The sequence below is a fragment of the Gastrolobium bilobum genome, unplaced genomic scaffold (genome assembly GCF_033153095.1).
Source record: "Gastrolobium bilobum isolate Gb01-03AN ecotype WA unplaced genomic scaffold, APGP_CSIRO_Gbil_v1 utg133681, whole genome shotgun sequence".
Taxonomy (NCBI): domain Eukaryota; kingdom Viridiplantae; phylum Streptophyta; class Magnoliopsida; order Fabales; family Fabaceae; genus Gastrolobium; species Gastrolobium bilobum.
In genome coordinates, this window is record NW_026899016.1 from 11265 (window position 1) to 31769 (window position 20505).

General features: G+C 35.4%; 2 protein-coding genes across 3 annotated transcripts; both read right to left on the reverse strand.

Annotated features, from left to right (window-relative positions):
- Positions 1-1002: 1002 nt before the first annotated feature.
- Positions 1003-14014, reverse strand: LOC133286237 (uncharacterized). Its single transcript, XM_061483628.1, has 4 exons — positions 13913-14014; positions 2334-3490; positions 2129-2245; positions 1003-2042 (listed from the first exon to the last, which is right to left on the reverse strand). Exons 2-4 carry the CDS (start codon positions 3474-3476, stop codon positions 1422-1424), a joined length of 1881 nt encoding a protein of 626 aa, XP_061339612.1. The 5' UTR covers positions 3477-3490; positions 13913-14014; the 3' UTR covers positions 1003-1421.
- Positions 14015-17307: 3293 nt separating this feature from the next.
- LOC133286236 (uncharacterized) lies at positions 17308-19915 on the reverse strand. Of its 2 annotated transcripts, XM_061483626.1 has the most exons (3): positions 19833-19915; positions 19605-19730; positions 17308-17875 (listed from the first exon to the last, which is right to left on the reverse strand). In XM_061483626.1, the coding sequence occupies exons 2-3, from the start codon at positions 19713-19715 to the stop codon at positions 17423-17425; spliced, it is 564 nt and encodes a 187-aa protein (XP_061339610.1). In that variant the 5' UTR covers positions 19716-19730; positions 19833-19915; the 3' UTR covers positions 17308-17422. The 2 variants fall into 2 exon arrangements, with proteins under 2 accessions (XP_061339610.1, XP_061339611.1); XM_061483627.1 differs by lacking the exon at positions 19833-19915 and having other exon boundaries at positions 19605-19822.
- Between the last annotated feature and the right edge of the window lie 590 nt (positions 19916-20505).

Sequence of the window (20505 nt, forward strand, 5' to 3'; positions counted from 1 at the left end):
GCATATGTCATGTATTCTTTTTCCTTCTCTAATTTTTTTTCCCATTGAATTTTTCTAGCAAGGTTTTAATGAGGCATAGACTTCGCATCATAATGTCAAAGGGGGAGTGTTACAATTGACTTAACTACACTTTATGAGATTGTTACAAATGGGCATTACTATATTTTATGGGAGATTAGTGTATTGTAACATCTAGGATAGATGAAGAGCTTGTACCCTTTCTCCACCTTTATATATATATATATATATATATATATATATATATATATATATATATAAGTGGTAAGACTTATATTCTTACACACTGGATAATAAAATCTGTGACTCTTTCTCCTTACTCTCTTTCTCTCTATCTTATAATTTCTTATTATTTGTCTAATAATTTTTTTACTTGAGTTGATTTCATTTATTCATCACTCTTTTCACAACAGTGAAAAAATAATGTGATATATATGAGGATGACAATTTGAATTGAAACAAAAAAGTTACACACACTAACCTGCAAGTTGACCCAACCCCCCAACCTTAACCACCACCTTAACCTGTTTTGACCTGTCTGCATGCGGGACAAGTTGTATTGAGTTGGCGGGTTAAAATACACAACTAGCCCAGCCCCTACTTGCTGAACTAGGTACACTTTGTTATAAAAATGGGAGAATCCAAGATAAAATGGGAGAATCCAAGACATCAAGCATACCTTGCCTCAAATTGGTTTTAACCCATATGAAAAACAGGCCACGATTCATAAGTCAGTATAAAAGGTTAACTACTGGCCAAAGGAAGTCAAAAATTTCAAGGTTGGGTTATGTCACAATTATCTGAAGATCCAATTAATTCACAGCTAAATAAGAGCAAAAAGGACTATTATAAAGAACAAATAAAATAGAATAAAAGAATTAAACTACCTTAAACCCTTTCAGACTCCAAGCAAAGGTAGCCCCTTTTGAACCATTAAGAAAAAGTTGCAGTGAGACCATATATAGTTATCAATTAATAGCATGAGTTTGTAATGGATTCTATAGTGCAGGTATGGCTTTCACAAATTATCAGCTTACAGCATATGACAACCTGTGTTGCTGAAATTAACCAACAGGATGCTGGTCTATCTTCTTATCCATTAAACCAGCATATGGTTAATTAGCTACAAACCCCAAATTCAAATCAGTAATAATTAATTGACGTCAAACAAGCCCCTCATGAAATGTTCCAGAGCTAGTATCTGGATTGTAAATTGTCATATTCTTGGGTGGCAATTCGCACATTCAACAGCATTCAAATATCAAAATGTAGAAATGTCTTTCAAAATCCAAAGGTGACCAAGTATGTAGGATTAATAAAGTTCTAAACTAACTCAGTCAGTCACCAGGATGAAAGCTTATGGTAAAAAACACATGACAAGGGATTCAAAATGCATGTTTAGCTCAGCGACGGGAAAATGATGGGCCAGCAAAAGAATAACGACGTGAAACTGGTGCATGGGAAGCCTCCAACTTGTCTCCATGATACGGCTGCATTCTATCATAATCAGACAAAGGATCAGCGGCAGAATATATTGAGTAGACCCTATCTTGAACAATCTCTCTCCTTGGCAAGTTATCATTCCGAACGAATGGTCTTTCTCCAACCAAATAAGAGCTTGAAGAGATGTGCTCTCTACTTAAAGGTGTCAAATATGTATCCCTAGGTGAAGCACCATAGCGATAGGCATAATGAGGATCCTTTATATGGTCAGAAATTGCACCACGAAAATAGTTCTTATGTCCACTGTCATCCAAATAAAGAGGATCAGTTTGAAGACTTTCAATATGTGCAGGGACATTGCCCCGGTAGCCAGGGTCCAGGCGATGGTGTTCATAATCTCCCTCATAAGGTTCTGGTATAGCATACGTTCCAGTAACTCTTTCCCTGTGCAAATGGGGCCATGATCCTCTAATACCTTCAGGAGCTTCCCTTTCTCTAATCATTGCTTTTGGAGGGGAATGGATAGGCTGCACAGCTGAATGAATTCCAACTGGTCGGAAAAGTTTAGTGAGCTTCCGCACCTGAAACAGAACATTTGAATATCATTCATGACATAGAATCAAAGAAACAGATACCCAGTCCACCAAAGGCAACATTTGATGCTCACTTGTCCAATAGTAAGCTCTGTTCTGAACTTGTTCCTTTCATTATAATTCTCCTTGATGGCCTTTTTGAAAACGCTCTCAGGTAGAGGGAAACAATCAGAAGAAATTTTGAACCGCACCTAAAGGTGTCAGCCATCAGCATATAAAACAAGATAAACATAGACGATTAGGATTAATCAGATAGGAAAATAAAGGAGAGAAAGTAACCTGAGCAGGAAAATTGCCACCAAAAGCTCTCCGTTCAAGCTTCATAGCACCAGAAGATGAAGCTTTGTAAATACCATACAGTAGCTTCAGATCAAAATCATAAAGAAAAAGTTTAACCCCAGGCTTGAGTCCTAAAACAACATCCTTTTTACCAGCTGAAACACCCATGACACGGTAGCGGAAACAGTCAGGCTTTGTCTTTGCGTTGCACATAAAGATGAAACCACCAAGCTTTTCCCTCCTTTCGTCTTTTGACTGACTCTTTTCCACATCACTAGGCTTACCTTTGTTTGTCCCACTCCTAGAACCCTTGTTTGACTCTCTATGCTTCTCTTTTTTCTTCTGTTTTCGTTCAGCCTTATCTAAGGGAATGATCTTCCCCTTATTTTTTTGAGCTTGATGGCTCTCCTCCAAAGGTGGTTCATCATTAGTTTCCTTCTGCTGGCTATTGTCTGAAATTTGTTTCTCATCTTCATTGTGACAACTTTCGCCATTGTCCACTACTTTTTTGTTTTTCCTATTTCTTTTTTTCCGGCGAATCTGTTGAGAACCGTTGTTCTTTTTGGTTTTAGATATACCAGCCAGAGATTTCTTAACAATTTTAGATTTTGCCTTCAATGATCGTGGAGTATTCTTGTCACTCAACTCTGGTTTACTAGATCCTTCAGGAGGATCAGTATCCTTATTGCTATCATCATTTCCTGACACATCGGGAGGATTCTGAGTGCCCAACTTCTTGTCTTCTTGGTCAATTTTCTTTTCACTCAACTCTGGTTTACTAGATCCTTCAGGACGATCAGTACCCTTATTGCTATCATCATTTCCTGATGACAGAGGATTAAAAGACATGTCGGAAGGATTCTCAGTGCCCAACTTGCTGTCTTCTGGGTCCATATTCTTTTCACTCAATTCGGGTTTACTAGATCCTTCAGGAGGTTCAGTATCCTTATTGCTATCATCTTTTCCTGATAACTGAGGATTAAAAGACATTTCTGGGTCCATATTCTTTTCACTCAACTCGGGTTTACTAGATCCTTCAGGAGGTTCAGTATCCTTATTGCTATCATCTTTTCCTGATGACTGGGGATTAAAAGACATTTCGGGAGCATTCTCAGTGTCCAATTTGCTGTCTTCTTGATCCATATATCATACAGGTACTGATAACAGAAGTTTCCAAAGGAAAATATTACTACAACCGATAAAGAAAATAAAGGAAATATCAATGACTTTAAAATTGATTTACATTTCACATGAACCAGAAAAAGCAAAAAATGCAATTAAGGAGGCTGAAATTGAAAAGGAAAAAAAGGAAAGGAAAAATTAAGTGTAAAAGATTTATTGGTTTGTCTATTGATACCTAAGTCAAATTAACGAACTCGGTTCGGTTATTCTTTTCTATTTTTATCTTAAAAATCCTCTCACAAAGAATATTCTTTGATGAAAGGATAGGAGTATGTTTGAGGATACGCTCGTAACGAGAGCGATAAGGGGGATCATTTGTTTCTTGAACAGTTCTTTAAAAAATGGATTTATACATTTTATGAGTCATAAGACAATTAATGATTCATCATTGCTTACCATACATGCCCTCCAATTATATCTTCCAAATCGTCCACACTAACAATCCAACCCTCTCCTCCAAAAGGTGATTTTAATAAATAACCAAATATAATACTTGGAGTAAGGGTTAAGTTGGTAATTTTTCTTACATCTCCCCCTTTGACCTAAAAACTGTCATTAAATAAGGGCCCAACCATGGTACTATTACTTCTGTTAATGTGTAGCCACAGGATTTGAAGCAAGGAAAAAGAACAAATTATCCGTGACGCAATAGAATAAAAACGAAGACAAATAATAATTAACCTCAACAAAGCAAATGATAAATACATAAGACCATGTCCACAATATACTCATGCATCCACCCAAACAACCACAGATTAACTTTGAGTAAAGTAGTAAAAGCAGAAAAAGATAATTTAGGGTTTTGATGATTTTATCGATTAATTCAGAGCTACACGATCATGCAGTTCAGTATAACATTCAGACAAATAAAAACATTTAAAACATTTTCAGGTGTTGAATTTATATTTAGGTATAAAGGGAGGAAAAAAACCTTTCAGAATAATAAAATTATATAGATATTCGTCAGACCTGCGGGACCATGAACCAGGAGAGATGGAACATTATGTCAAAGCTGTAAAAGCTCAATGTTTTATTCATCTTATCCAATGGAATTAGTTTTACAACATATAGTAAAAGCATAAAGGTAAAAAAAAAAAGAACCTAAGTACCATACGTATAACACCTCGGATTTCGCAAATGCATAATTATATATGAAAATGTGAATTAAGGGGTAGGATTATTGAAAATCCTGAAATTATGATCAAAATACGTAAAAAGGGCAAAATAGTAATTTACCAAACACGCAACCCTAAGCATGAAAAATTGAGTAGAAGGTCTCAAATGGTAAAAATAATGCCGGAAATGGATTCAGGACGAAAAATCGAGTGAACTGGCAAATTTCGAAAAATCGGATGAATAGTGATTTTCCGGTGTAAAATACTACGATATAATTGTACCGATAAGCGCAAAAATAATATCAGTATTTTTAGGAAGTAAAAATATGACGCGAACGAGAAAAATACGTAGGTTATGAATTTGTGGTTTAAATTAGGTGATTTAATAAAGTTAATTCGCATGTGGGACCCACTTAAGAGATTTAAGTGGACAAGTGGCCAATTACACACTCAAAAGAAATTTCTCTCTCCTCCTTTCCTCTTCATCTCACGCGGCCTCCATTGGAGAAGTGGAAGCTTTGCTTCAAAAACTTCAAACCACCAAAACACATCCAAAACCTACTCAAATTCAAAAGTGTAAAACATCAAAGTTGTTCCAAATCACCTTGTGAACATCTTTCCTTCCTTGAGTGAGCCACGAAATTGAGTGTGCAAGGAGATCATTTTCCTATTGTGGGTGGCGGTTTTGGGCTTTCTGGTGGTGGTTAGTGGCGGTTTTGGACCGTTCAAGTGTTGAAACTTGTTCTTGGGTTGCCTAGGAGTTGATTGATGGTAAGTTTTCACACTCTCATGGAGTTTTTATTGAGATCATAAAATGGATGAGTGTTTGATTATGTGTTGATTGGTTGATGTGGTTAGGGGCTTTTAATGATGTTGTTCCTTTGGAATTAAATGCTTAGAATGATAAATGATGATGATTGATGTAATAAAAATTATTGTGATTTGAAAAATTATAACTTGGTGAAAATTGGAGTTGATATTGATGATTTTGTAAAATAACATGGATGTGGGATTGGATAATTGAATTATGGACCATTGGTATGAATTAATTATAGGATTAAAAGATGTGTTTGAATGTTAAATTGAATTGAAAGTCTTGGTGTATGCTTGATTGGGGAATTCGAACCATAGAGTAAATTTAGAGAAAAATGATGTGGAAAATGTGGTTTCATCAATGGCTGAGGCATTGGTGAATAAATGATGACTTAGGTTGATGATTTAAATGCTTGAGCAAGTTGGAATGAATGGAAGGTAACCATTAGGCCTATGAAATTAGGTGGGGTATTATTATTGTGTATGTGAATTTGTGATAATGTATGTGTTGATGGTCATTGTATTTGATCATACAAGTTGCCTCTCACGGAAACAATAGAGAAGGATTAAACTTGGAGCGTACGTTGTGGAGCTTTGCTATGGATAAGAGGTAAACCTTTGGAACTTGGGTTTTAATCCCTTGTGTGCTCCACCACACCTAGTGGAAGGTTGTGGTTGGATTTTGTGCCTTTGGACATTGTGTGAATATGTATGTTCATGCATTATTGCTTGATTGTGTGACATGCTTGGAGCCTGTTGTGTGTGAAATTGTGTGATCTCTGGCTAGTAGATGTGTGTTGGTTTGGACTTCCGCTGGAGATATCCTTTGGGGATTTCGATCAGGTTTTGCCGTGGGGCCGACTCTGGGAACGGTACCAGGATCATCCAAACGTGGGACTTCCGCTGGATAGAGCTCATAAGGAGTTCCAGTTGGGTTTTGTCATGGGGTCGTCTCATCCATGGGAGAGGCACCAGGAAGCTTCCCGGGAGTTATATGATGGGGTCCTTGAACGGAATCCTTATGTGGATGTTCTTGGATTTGTGCCCAGTTGTTTGTGATTTTGTATGTTACGCATTTTTACATGATGTTATTTGTTGCACATTGAGTGAGCCATGGGGTGGAGTGATCCTCTAGTACCTTTGGTTTACTGAGATATATTTGTATATCTCACCCCGCGTTTGGGGACATTATTTCAGGCTATAGTGAGCAAGGAGGAGCTTCGGGCAAGAGGCCTGCTTAGTGGATGAGTTGGAGATGATGTGCATATGGAGAGCATGACATTTTGGAGGAGTTTATTTGATGCACATAGTATGACATTTAGCATTTTGGACTTAGATCATGAACATATTGCATGTTGAGATTTCCATGCTTTTGTGGTGTTCATGATTAGATTCTAAGTCTTTTTATTGATGTACATTTATGCCTCTTGTTTATATTTGTGTTTTGGTGAGCATGGGACTTGTCCATGGCCACATATGTTGTGTTTTGAGTCATTTAGAGTCTTATGTTGTAAATAGACCATTAGATGTTTAAAATGGCTATGATATTGGGAATCATGGTAATTGCCACTTGGATTATGCTTAAAAGTTAGTTGTTGTAAAGAATATTTTATGGAGGTTTATAATTGATGGAAGGATCAATGACATAATGAATGTGTTGAGTTGTGAAATAGTCAAGTGAATATTGGGATGATAACTAATTAGGTACATGATTGGAGAATTGGTAATTGTTGAAAATATAAATAGAGTGCTGCCCAATTTTCACCTCCTATATGATAGAATTGGACCACTTGGCCTTCTTGGAAGTTATAGATCTTTCTTTCAGCTTTCCAATGAGACCAAGTTTGTGTAAATTGGATTAGTATAAGTTATGGGAAAAATACAAAAGTAGGTCAAATTGCCCTGTTTTGGTGCCTACCTCCAGAACTGTGGCGCTATTAGCGCCAACCATCAGTGGGAGGCCGTAACCTTGGCGCTATCGGCGCCAATCTGGCGCTGGGGGCGCCATCCTCTTTGCCTTCTGGAGCATTGTGGCACTGTTAGCGCGGGAATGGCACTCTTAGCGCGGGGGTCCTATGGATTCAGCATCCATTTTTTTAGAAAATTCATAACTTGAACTACGGTGCTCCAAATTGAGCGCGGTTTGAACCCATGCGTAGCTAACGAAGAAATCTATAACATCTTAAGGAATTATAAGCATTTGAGAGGTATAAAATTGTTAGAGTAAATAAAAAGGCGAAGGCATTTAGTGTTTAACATGGATAGAATGAGTTTTAAGCTTTATTGGTTTATGGGAACCACTTAGCCACCTTCAAATGTTAACAGTATGGTATTAAGCTAATGTATTCATAATTCTGCTATAAGTTTTGAGTTGTGATCACAGTTAGTATATTGTCTGATACGATTATTTTAAAAGTGCGAACGTGAATAAAAAGAAAAAGTTTTTCTGTAATTTCAAATAACTGCTGTGATTGTAACTGAGCTTAATATCATAATTGACAATAACACACCGGTCCGGTAACGGGGTGTTACAATATGTAAAACAACAAAAAAAGCTATGTGGATTAAACTCAAAACCCCTAATTACATGAACTTCACACAGAAGCATAGGAAAAAATGACCAGCAACCATGGCATTGGAATCAAACCTAGAAGATAAAGAGGATGATTGATGGCACAGAGGGAATTGGTCATATGCTAGGGAGGTGGATGGGGAAACAGGGTCTGAAAATGGAACACAAAAGGGAAGATTCACTATTGGGCAATGATCGAATCATCTCAGGTGAACAAGAAGGTGGCTAAGAACTTAGAGAGCGACTCTTATTCTGAAGAATCAAGTTCGAGGCAGAGACAATCTTGGGCAAAGAAGGTGGAACAACCCTGTTTTGATGGAACAAACTGATACGGTTCTGCCAAGTAGAAAGTTGGGAAGGTGTATGAGAGGAAGAGGCACATGGGATTATTTCCAATCACAGATGCTGACTCAGCATTAGTTACCAAAGCAGGGAATAAGTTGGTTAGGGTCACATTTTTAGCATCACACGAAGGCTAGGATATATAGAGGAGGAAAGACTATTTTGGGGGGATCTTTGGGACTTGGAACTTTGGGCTCCTCTTGGGTGACTGGGAGAGTCTAGAGCCTCTATAATTGCTCTAGAATTATCTTGCATTATTTCCCTTTCTGTTATAGCATTTTCAGTTCATTGTATTTCCCTTTCTTTGTTAAATTGTCTCTGAGTTGTTATCATTTTCATATTGTAATACAGATATAGATACATCAATATACAGATCTGTGTTCCTTTTCCATAATCCATTGTCTGTTAGATTTATTTTCTGGTTGGTTTGTATCAATTGGTATCAGAGCTATCCGATCCGGGTAGCTTTGAAAAAAAAAAATACAAGAAAGAAAGAATGGAAAACAGATCTAAAGATTGGAGGAAAGAAGAGAGACAGCTGGAAATCAGATTTGAAGATTGGAAGAAAAGAGAAAGACAAGTTGAAGAAAATCATAGGGAGATACTCAAGCTCCTTGATGAACTTCTTGAGAAGACCAAGAATCATTCTTACAGTAAACGAACGAACAGAAGGCGAGATGGTATGCAAGTTTCACAGCCAAAAATGGAAACCCGAAGAGGTCTGGTGATGGAGAATCAATTTCGCAGAATGAAGATTCCTTTATTCCATGGAGACAGAGAAGATGATGAAGCTTGGGGATGGCTGATCTATTTGCAACAATTTTTCCAGATAGAAAGAATCAATGAAGATGAGCAGTTGAAGGAAGCTGAGAGAGGGCTTAGAGGGAGTTATTTCAGCTGGTATCAAGGTTGGAAATGGTACAATCCTAATGCAAGCTGGAGTGACTTTGAGAAGGCATTAACAGAAAAATATCTACCAGAAATTATTTTGGTAGATGATGCAGATTCAGAATGTCAAAAATCAAAATCACAATCAAGGCAAAAATCTGGGTGGGAAGAGATGGAGACCATGCACATAGGAACAAGAATAGAACCGAATAAGGCGGATGGCATAAACATAGTAAAAGGGAAGAAGGAGGAGATCATGGAAGAGGTAGAAGAGGAGAGGGAGATAATCAAAAATCTGAAGGAGAAACAAACTGTGGTTGTAAATCTGCCCACAGGAGCAATATGCGTAGAGAAATACGATCACATGGACGCTGAGAATAAATCGCAGCAAAATCCCAAGGAAGAAGAGGAGAAGACTGGTATTGATGGAAAGAAGATTGATGAGATGCAAGCTATGGAAGAAAGCAGAGGATTAGAGACCGCGGGAAGAATTTTGTTGCAAGGAAGGAAGCACACGATTGCAGAGCATGAGTTAGAAACCCATAAAAGTGGGATAGAGGATGAAGACATGAGTGTGAAAAACATTTAGGACGAGATGATGCATGAAACGACATCACAACAACCACCTGCGATAATGGTCCAATTGCCCCCCTTACCCAAGCCACCAGACTTCAAGTTGTCGAGGAAGGATGACGACAGATTGCAAGGCAACCATGAGAGCTGTAAGCCGCTGCAAACAGAGGAGAATGGAGGAAGGGAACATTCTAGGTCAGAATTAGTGAAATTGGGCCAATGTGTTGACCTATGGGGTAAGGCCCAAAACACCTTCAATATATTCCCGGTCCAAATTGATTTTATTTCTCTTGTAGCATTTTTTCCTAGTGAATCTATAGTTGGGCCTGAGCTAACTCGGCCTAAAAAGCCAAAAATCAATGACTTGCTGCAGAACTTTAATGATGGACATTTCCAAAACCAACCCAATGATCCTTTCACTGGTGTTGGGTGTGAATGGGAATTTAAGCCCATAATTCTATCTCAAATCATGAAACCTAGAACAACGTATTCCGATCCAGCAAATCAGTTTCACTTTTTTTTTATCAAGCTACGTTTGGGACGACTACGAGGTGGTGCTTCGCCAAGACGAAAATGAGTGTTACGCCTGCGAATTGGATTTGGGTATTAGTGGTGTCCTCGAATTCGCAAGTAATGTTGAATGGTGACCGGTCTATGGAGAAATGGGAATGGAATGAATGGGACGACAACTTCCAAGTGCACATTACATTGGTTGCTGATTTTCAAAATGGATTTACAAAGTTAGTGTCAGATATGCTTAAACGATGTTGCCCGGGGTCTTATATAATAGCTTATGCACCCAAGCAGGAGACTTTTGAATGCTGTAAGGGACAACAATTGGAAGAAAAACATGAGGTAAAGGTTATTAATGCCCGATTAAAACCTGAAGAATATATAGCGGAGAAGGTGTTTGATAAAATTTCTCGGAGAAGTATGATTGCTTGGATTTCAATGATTTTCGGTTACGAATTCAAAAGGTTCTCCAATGGCCCAGTGACGCTATCTCATAAGATGCAGGGTGATGTTAATTTAGCAATTTTTGAGGCTGTCCATGCAGGAACCATGACGAGGCCATCACTCAAACTATTTCGAGAACACTCTCCATTTTGTCCATTTAATGGTGATGATGGAATGACAACAAAAATGCTATAGGATCCTGGAGGAAATCACTGCACTTTTGTCATAAGTTGTTGTTTGCAATTCAAGCAATGGGATCTCGGTGGAAAGGGCTTGAGGGATAAACCTCACTTTGAGGACAAGGTGAGTGTTTAGGGGGGAGTATTGATACGGTTCTGCCAAGTAGAAAGTTGGGAAGGTGTATGAGAGGAAGAGGCACATTGCCAATCACAGATGCTGACTCAGCATTAGTTACCAAAGCAGGGAATAAGTTGGTTAGGGTCACATTTTTAGCATCACACGAAGGCTAGGATATATAGAGGAGGAAAGACTATTTTGGGGGGATCTTTGGGACTTGGAACTTTGGGCTCCTCTTGGGTGATTGGGAGAGTCTAGAGCCTCTATAATTGCTCTAGAATTATCTTGCATTATTTCCCTTTCTGTTATAGCATTTTCAGTTCATTGTATTTCCCTTTCTTTGTTAAATTGTCTCTGAGTTGTTATCATTTTCATATTGTAATACAGATATAGATACATCAATATACAGATCTGTGTTCCTTTTCCATAATCCATTGTCTGTTAGATTTATTTTCTGGTTGGTCTGTATCACAAACCCACTGGGTTGGATAGCAAGGGCAAATAAGTTTTCTGAGGTGCATTAGATGAAGGTGGCGGAGAAGGTGTAGATTGTTTTATTAGTACTGAAGTTGCACATGGATGAAGAACAGAGAGGTTGAAGAGATCTTAGAGAGAGAATGGAAAGTAAAGTTCTGAAATTGTATTTATGTCTCTGCTTCTTGTACATTGAACTGAATATTTATAGATCCAGAATCTAATCTAGAGTCTGGTATAAATGTAACTGATTCTGTTCAAGTCTCCATCAGTCAGATAGAAACTGTTAGGATTAGTTAACATGTACAACAGTTAAGAGTCTGTTTGGAATTCAGTATAAACAGATTCTGATCCTAAGTTAGGGAACTCAACAGTGGGATAATGAGAGAACAATTCACGGAAGATGATAACACTCTGATACCCTGTTGAAATTATAGGGTTTAGGTATAGAAGAAGGAAAAGGAATACTTAGAATAATAAAACAATATTTATATTATTTTGAAAGATGTGTTATGATGAATTACAAGAAACTAAATATTAAACCTTATATACAGTAACATTGGACTCCTAATCCTAATTAAAAAAGGAAACAAATCATGAAATATGTAAATCAATACTAAGAGATCATTAAGATACTCAAAAATATTTTTAAGATACAATATATTGAGATGTTCTCTATATATTCTACCAATAGGTTAGATAGTTTTAAGAGTGTAAGATAGAAAAGAAAAATGTATAACATTTAAAATGGGATTTTTTTAACCACAACAACCATATCTTTTTTTCTTGGCACTAAAAGAACTTTAAGGAAAAATTTATTTTCCCAGTACTTGCATCCAATTTTACCAAACAATGTGGACAGAGGAATAAAGGAAAACGATAAATGCAAACTTTACCCCCACAAAGAAAACCCTCAACACAACAAAACAGCAATACGACAAAAAATAAAACAAAATAGCTGAACATGACATCAACACATATAGACACTACGCATACGAAAAAAGCAGCAAGTCTCACAGAGAAAGTTCAAACAGATCAGAGAACATAGGTTATTAAAATTCAATATTTGTTTCCCTTTAGTTTCACAGTAGAGTAAAAGTGCCATACTAAGATGTGATTAAGATATTGGTCTGATATCCCTATTTATTTATTCCAAAAGTAAACTATGAGCACCATGCTGAGATGTTGAAGTGTCAAACTGAGGGTCAATGTCCAACACATGTTGGACATGTACATGAACAGTGCTCTTCTCTCGAGTTAATGCTGCTTCAGAGGTTAAAATAAATAATCATGAAACTAAAATCATTAATCAAATCATAATAAGGTTTAAAAAATATCAGAAAGAATATGCCCCATTAATTCTCATCGCAATTCCAACTCAGTCTCTTGTCTATACAAAAGAACATAGAGTTTATACCATTCCACTGCAAAATAAAGGACCTAACAGAAGGGGAATACAAAAAATTAAGGGGTGGGAAACAAAGCCTAAATTAGAGGGCATTTCATAAAACCTATCCAATTACAGCACAAATTTATTCCTCAGTATTTAAAGGTAAAGAATAAATGAAAGAGAAATCAGACACTGTGCATAAGGTTGTACAGTCAAAACTGAAAACTCAAATAGTGAAGTGGGTTTTGTAACACTTGAAAAAATGGCTAAAGGAGGATTGCACAGCTCTCTTACAGAAATCATCTTTTAGGAAACTACTTTCCTTGCCTCTGTTTTTACTCCTTCTGGATTATCTTTGTTGAGGAATTCTTATTCTCCAATCTTTTGTACTTTTTTCCTTCCTTTCTTCAAAGAAATCTCTTCTTTTAAATTTGTTCTAAAAAAAAGGCTCAAGGAATGTTTTCACTTGATCATAATAAATTATGTAGACATACATTAAACAAAAGGGCAAAATGTTCAAAAACTCGTCCAAATATAAGAATCAGCCTCTTCGCAAAAATGTAAGGATAAGAAGATTTCCCACTCTCCTACCCTCGCAAGTTGGAATTTCAAGTGGAGTGGTTTTTAATATTAAACAAAAGTAGCATTTCCGATTGTGTTTGTTAAATCCTGGGGGATGTATAATAGAAGTTCGAGCGAAGTATAATGGAACCCCATAATCAATTTTTGAAAGAAGAAACAGATGATTGATTCCGTTCAAAATTGAGAGCACGATATTCTCACACGATGAAAAATAAAAATTAAGAAATAAAAAAAACATTTATTGGCGAAACTGGTGCCCTAGAAAAGACTCAAATTCATCAAATTGGAATTCGTACGTTAACAGTAGAGTGCAATTCATGATCTAAATCAAACAACGCAAACAAGAAGAGGTGTAATCGAGACACAAACACACACATAAATAGAGAAAGAGCACCTTGGGGAGCTGAGTCAACCCGGTGGAGATCCAACGAGTCGAACGGTGATTAGGGAAAGAGAAGAGAACAGAGTGAGGAAATGCGTAAGGCGTTCAATTATCAATACCAAATAAAATAAATAAATAAAAAGAGAGTGTGTGCGAAACTGTCAATAGATTTTTTGTTACCCCCGTTCACGAGAGAAAATTTTTTTATACCCATCCTAATTCTATCTTTAAGTTGGGTGTTTGTTATCTCACAAACTTTAATTCTTTAAATTAATTATATTTATGGTTTTTTTAATGGATTTAATATTTATTTTTTTAAAATACATAGAATTTATATTTATGGTTTTCGCGGTCTGGATTTGATCGGTTTTGGAAACAAAAATCATCTGATCCAATTCTTTCGGTTTGATCATGTAATCATCCATTCGGTTTGGATTTTTTTTCAAATCTGATCCGATCCAATACAATTTTTTTCGGTTTGGATTGGATCGATTTTCAGTTTTTTAAAAATCTTAAAATTTATATCATGATTATTGTGCAAATAAGATCTTTTGTGTATATTGGCTTTGTAATATCTTTTTTAAATACAAAAGCATCAGATAATATAGTTTTTTTTTTGGACTATAAGATATGAAACTCTACATAGATGAAATTTTGTTGATGAGATGTGACTAGATTTTTTCTTGAGTTTAGTTGATGGGTTAATGGATCTTGAGTTTAGAAATTTTTGGGCTATGATTGAAAAAAGACTCAAGTAGGTAGAGAAAAATTAATATATTGGATCGGTTTGGATTTGATCGGTTTTCATATACCAATCCGAAAACCGATCCAATCCAATTAAAATTTGCGGTTTTTATTCGGTTTTCGATTTTTCGGTTTTCGGTTTATTCGGTTATCGATTTTTTGGTTCGGTCACCGCGGTTTGAATGAGTTTGGATCGGTTGATGAACACCTCTAGAATTGTATCATTAGAAAAGACGCAAAAAATTATGAAAAAAATGGATAATTCTTTTTAATTTAAATTTTAAATAACAAATATTAGTATATATTTTTCTTTTACTTAAAATGATGCAAATCTATAGTATTTTTCCCCTTTTTAATATATATCTATCTTTTTTTCTTTATTTGGTAATATTCTCGTGGCATTAAAAATGTGTTCCTACTTAAGAGTGGCAAAAATAAGTGAGTCAGTCATTAGGTCAGCCCATTTTTTATTTTTTATTGGTAAAGAGGTCATGAATATATCAACCTAGCTCAATTTGCTCTGTATTAAGGTAGGTTATAATAAGTAAACCTGCAAATCGAGTCGGGTCAACTCACAATTTAATATAAGATAGTGCTTCATTTGTAATGCCAAATTTTTACGATATCCAAAAATTTTATCATTTCTCCTTTATAAAAGATAACGAAAAAAACACTTAATTTATAATGAAAGTTAGTCATATATGGAGGCAAAAATAAATTTCTAAGGATTCTCAGTATTTTAATATACATTTAGGTTTGAGATTAAAAAAAATAAATGAAAGTGTGTGATGAAATTAGATACAATGTAAAACTTATAAAATAATATTTATTTTTAAAATTTATATTTTTATTATTATTTAAGAGGGTTGGCCCATTTACCCGTTAGAAAAATGGGTGGGTTGATTTTATAGCCCATTTTAAAAAGGGAGATAATTATCTCATGTTGCATGAGATAATTATCTCATGCAACAGAGACAAAGTAGTGGGATGCATATTATCTTTTTGTTTTTTTGTTTTTTTATAAATGGTGGACCCCACTATCTTGTCTCTGTTACATGAGATAATTATCTCATGCAACATGAGATAAATAAATCCCTTTTAAAAAGGGGTCAACATGCTTTCCTGCCTTATTTTTGGCAAATATATATATATATATGGGTTAGGATCATTTTACACCGGTATAAGTTATACTCTCAATCTTGATCGTTGATCCCACTTATATCTAAGGGCTCTAATTTTTAGTAATTTGAGCCATTAGATACAAGTAGATCAATGCTCAAGATTGAGTGTAAGACTTCTAACTCTTACACCGGTGTAAGAATATTCTGCCCCTATCATGTTATGGATCACGTAGGTGGTTTTTACTTCTTATCTCCACTACATAGAGCATCTCACTCCACTATTCTCCCCTAACTTCCATCCGCACTACAAATAATTACCCACTAAGTATTGCATCATATCATTAAGTCACCTGCAAACTATCTACTGGAGACACAACCTCCTAGTGCATTTCATCTATATATGACCCTTATAGCTAATAAAGGAAGAGCTCATCTGATAACTTATCTCAATATTCACAAGGCTGGCCATCATGGCTACAACGTTCATATTTGTGTTCAAAGCACATCCTATCTACTAAGCAAATGACTCTCAGACACACTCATTGTTAATATCATCGAACTTTGGCCTAAGGTGCAGAACTTCTCATTGTCTGTCATCTTTACCATAAGCTCCATAGATACAAATACTAGTTATCCAAAATACTAGCTATCCTGCTATACATAAATATTATTTCTCAAACATGTGTGTGTGTGTCCTTATAATAAATTAACAATCTATAATTTAGTGTGAAGAAGTATTGCACAATGATATTTTCATCTCAAGAAGTTGAAAAAGATAAGTAGATATACAAAAATAGATAGTTTGATGGTGGGTCTTTTTATAGGGACAAAATGGATAATTTAATTTAGTTTTTAACAATGTCAAAAGGTGATTTAGATGAAAAAAAAAACATAAAAAGGTAAATGATAAAAAAATAACCAAAGAGAGGTAAGTAATTCTAAGAGAAATTCTAAGGGGATGTTTAGTAGAAGAAAAAATTTTAGAATCCTGAGAATATGATATTGGAAATTTGATTTACCCATGTTTGGTACGATGATTCTAAAAATTTTCCTGGAAAAATCAGATTCTTAGGATTCACGTTTATGAAGAAAATTTCCATCTTAAAATACCACCAAATGGGTGGTATTTTAAGAATCCCATGCTATGAATATTTGACAATTTTTTGGAACATAATCAATCCTATATTCCCAAGAATATTTTGACCTACAAAATAACTTTGTGATAATATTCCTGATAAACTCACTTTCTCACCATATTCCACGAAATCGTGATTCTCGAGTAAGAAAAAAATTCCTCTACCAAACACCTCCTAAGGGTTTTTTTTTAACTTTTCCCTATAACCTATTATTACCTCTTTCAAATAATCAAAACCCTTTGTGACTGACTAACTCCGAATTGTACATGCTTATGTTGTTTTTATGATGGTTGTTTGACTTGTTTCACATTAAATAAGATGGAATAATTAACTGCAATTAAAATGAAATAATTCAGATTCATAAAATTCAATTACCAAATCTGTAATTTGAATAACGATATTCCCATCATTATCAATTTTCAAGCTAAATGGACATGATCAAATACATAATGGGACAAGATTGCTTCAACCAGAATCTCAATAACTTAATAGATAATGTTTGCTCAAAAAACTTTTGTGACTCAATCAAGATAAACCTTGACATCAATTCCGTTATCAATAAGTGATTGAACTACAGCTCTGATTTTCCCTTCAAACCTGTCCCTATCCCTTGGAGTATAAGCAGCAGTGTAAACATCAGCTTCTCTTGCTCTGTCAGCTAAAATCCGACCAATGGCTATGCATGCAGGTATGTCTGAACGAGACTTTAGAACAGCTTTTATGTCCTTGGAGTTGGTACCAGCAACTGCAACCTGTTTGCTTGTCACCCTATGAGTGAGTGAAGCTGATACAAACCGTTTTGAGATAAACACGTCAAGAGTAAAAGGTTCCATGTAAGCAATTGTTCTTTGTTTGAATGATACATGTTTATTTGGATTCTTTGACTTCTTCCCTTTCTGGTATGTGTAAGGTCGGCTGTTGTCATCATCCAGGAAATCCTCTACCCCAAAAAAGCTTCTAGGTGCCATTTTCGCCTGTATAAAATAAACGCACTAAAAATGAGTATTTATACTTCAAACATGATTCACCTCAAACTGAATATTCATATTCTTAATTTTTTAAGAGGGGCGAGTTTGGTGCAGCAGTAAAGCTGTTCCACCCTTTGTGACAGAAAGGTTACATGTTCGAATCCGGAAAACAATCTCTTTACAATGCAGGCAAGCCTACATACAAAGATTGATCTTACCGTATCTTCGTTAGACGGGGTTTAATGTGGAGTGATTTCTTTTCTTTTATTTTAGTATATCTTCTTCGAGCTACTGATTTCCAATGTCATCTTTGATTTCAACTTTCAATATGATAAAAACCACATTAACTGAGGGGTACGGTAACTTAGCACATAGACAACATCAGATTAGGAGTTACAAAGTGTTATCAGATAGGAGTATATGTGGGATCACCAAATTCACGAAACAAGTGCTTAACATGCACATGGTAAGTCTACAAATGATGGCAATTATTGGGGAAAAGTGATCTCAATTTGAACTAAATTTAGTTAACTACAAGTAATTTTTTGGAGTGAAGGAATAACAGTTTTGACAAGGTAAGTGATTCCTATATCTAAATCATACAGACTTGTGGAAGATGGATTAGAAATCTTCTTCCACCATATTGCATAGTCAAAGTTGATATAAGAATCTAGAAGAACTTACTGCAAATAAATGAAAAAACACCTAGTTTAGAGAGTCCTTACTACAAGTAGAAGGACCAATATGACAAACACCTTTCTGCACTGTATTTGGCTATGCTGTGAAATCAACAAACGATGCTTTTTAATTTAAAAATAAAATCTTTTTTTTCTTGAGACGTTTGGCCAAGTTGTATAAGTGCTTTAATGTAACAACAGACGCAGAAAATCTGCTATTGCAGAGAAGCAAGAAGGACATCCTCATAAGCAAAAGCACAGGCAGAATGGGCGGGGGAAGGAAGACAATTTTTAGAAAGCAATTTTTGAAAAAGCAACTATTTCATAGCAAGGTCAAACAAGTGCTAAATCTTTTTGTGTTATAAAAAGCTATACAGTAAAAAAAACTACATGTATTTTCTATAATGGCTCAATGGCATAATTCATAGAACTTAAATATAAAGCTATTCAAACATAATGCATAACCCATAAAAAAATAAGGAATTCTATCACAAACCCTTTTACACACTAAAACATAATATGAGCAGAACATAGACGATAGAACCATGATCTTCCTTAAAATCTTTCAAAACCTTGTAAGGGTGAGCCTTGGATCAGCGGTAAGGTTGCTCCTTGTGACCAAAAGGTCTCAGGTTCGAGTCTGGAAAACAATATATTTGCATAAATGCAAGAATAAGGCCGCATACAATGCACCCTCACCCCTTCCCTCGCAAGTCAAGAATCCTTATGCAACAGGGTTTGCCCTTTACACGTATATAACTTGTGCAACTAAATGGAAACGGAGTGTTCATCACCATTTGTTTTCAACACTTAATATTTGAATCATTTACCTTCCACCATATGTTGCACTCAAAGTCAGTGGCTCAAATCTGTACTCAGCCAAATTCTACTAATTCTAGTAAACAAATAAATAAGAAATTCAAGCAACAGTAACATAATTAATTAGTCAAACAAATAAAAGATTCTTTTTGTATAGTCTTACACTTCATTTCAGCAAAAGAGGACCTTTGAAAAAAAAATAAAAATGGAGCATTGAAAGGCAGAGTTGGAGACTTTACATGTCCATTGTGGAAAAAGCATGAAGGCACATAAATCGAAGGCAAAACTCTGTTAACGTCGCAAGCATAAACACTGGTTCTGCAAACTCTGCCAATTGTTTGCTTCAACATGGAGTACAGGACTAACTGGAATCAAAGCGCTACCAGTAAGAAGATTTATTCAAAATTAGGGAAAGATTTGAAGCGTGAGGACCGACATCGATAAGGGGCTGTTCGAAGAGTAAGTACCTTAGCTTTCTTCTCTGATCGATTATCTTCTCTTCTGTGCTAAAACGGTAAAACCCTAACGTGATTTGGAAATGGGTTTATCCCCCTTTTTTCCTTCAAAAAGTTGTTTTTTTAAATAAAAATGTTTTTGTTTTATATGTAATTTAAAAAAAGGTTTTATAAGATTTATGTGATAGGAAAAGTGATTCTTTAATGTTATAGAGATTCGTTTTACATGCCGTAATTTCTTTTTATTTTCAAAAATTTTGGGTCTTACAAAATGTTGTGTGTGTAGAAAAATTTGTTGTGTTATGATAAATGACAAATATAAACTCCTTTAAAAAATGTAATAAAAGAAATTAAAATAATACTCTCTTAGACGGAGAGGTATTGTTCCAACTTAATGATCTCGAGTTAGAATTTTCTTAGACATAAATGGCCTTCGCGGAGAAAAGATAGCCCTTAGATAAATCTATAGAAAAGATAGCCCTTAGATAAATCTATATATATATATATATATATATATATATATATATATATATATATATATATATATAAAGGAGAGTTCAATGTTGGAAACTTCGGTGATGTGTCATTTCCTGCTTAATTTCGAAAATTGTGTTCACACTACATGGCATATAAAAACTTTCCTTCTTTGGTAAATTGGAAAAAGAACTTATTTTAAAAATTGAAT

What these genes read in the sequence shown, in the direction of transcription:
- LOC133286237 (XM_061483628.1), bottom strand. Translation starts at nt 3,476, where the DNA reads ATGGATCAAGAAGACAGCAAATTGGACACTGAGAATGCTCCCGAAATG. An exon ending in GTGGCAATTTTCCTGCTCAG is followed by an intron (nt 2,246 to 2,333) that starts GTTACTTTCTCT and finishes TGACACCTTTAG; the next exon opens with GTGCGGTTCAAAATTTCTTC. An exon ending in CAGAGCTTACTATTGGACAA is followed by an intron (nt 2,043 to 2,128) that starts GTGAGCATCAAA and finishes GTTCTGTTTCAG; the next exon opens with GTGCGGAAGCTCACTAAACT.
- LOC133286236 (XM_061483626.1), bottom strand. Translation starts at nt 19,715, where the DNA reads ATGTTGAAGCAAACAATTGGCAGAGTTTGCAGAACCAGTGTTTATGCT. An exon ending in GCTTTTTCCACAATGGACAT is followed by an intron (nt 17,876 to 19,604) that starts GTAAAGTCTCCA and finishes TATTTTATACAG; the next exon opens with GCGAAAATGGCACCTAGAAG.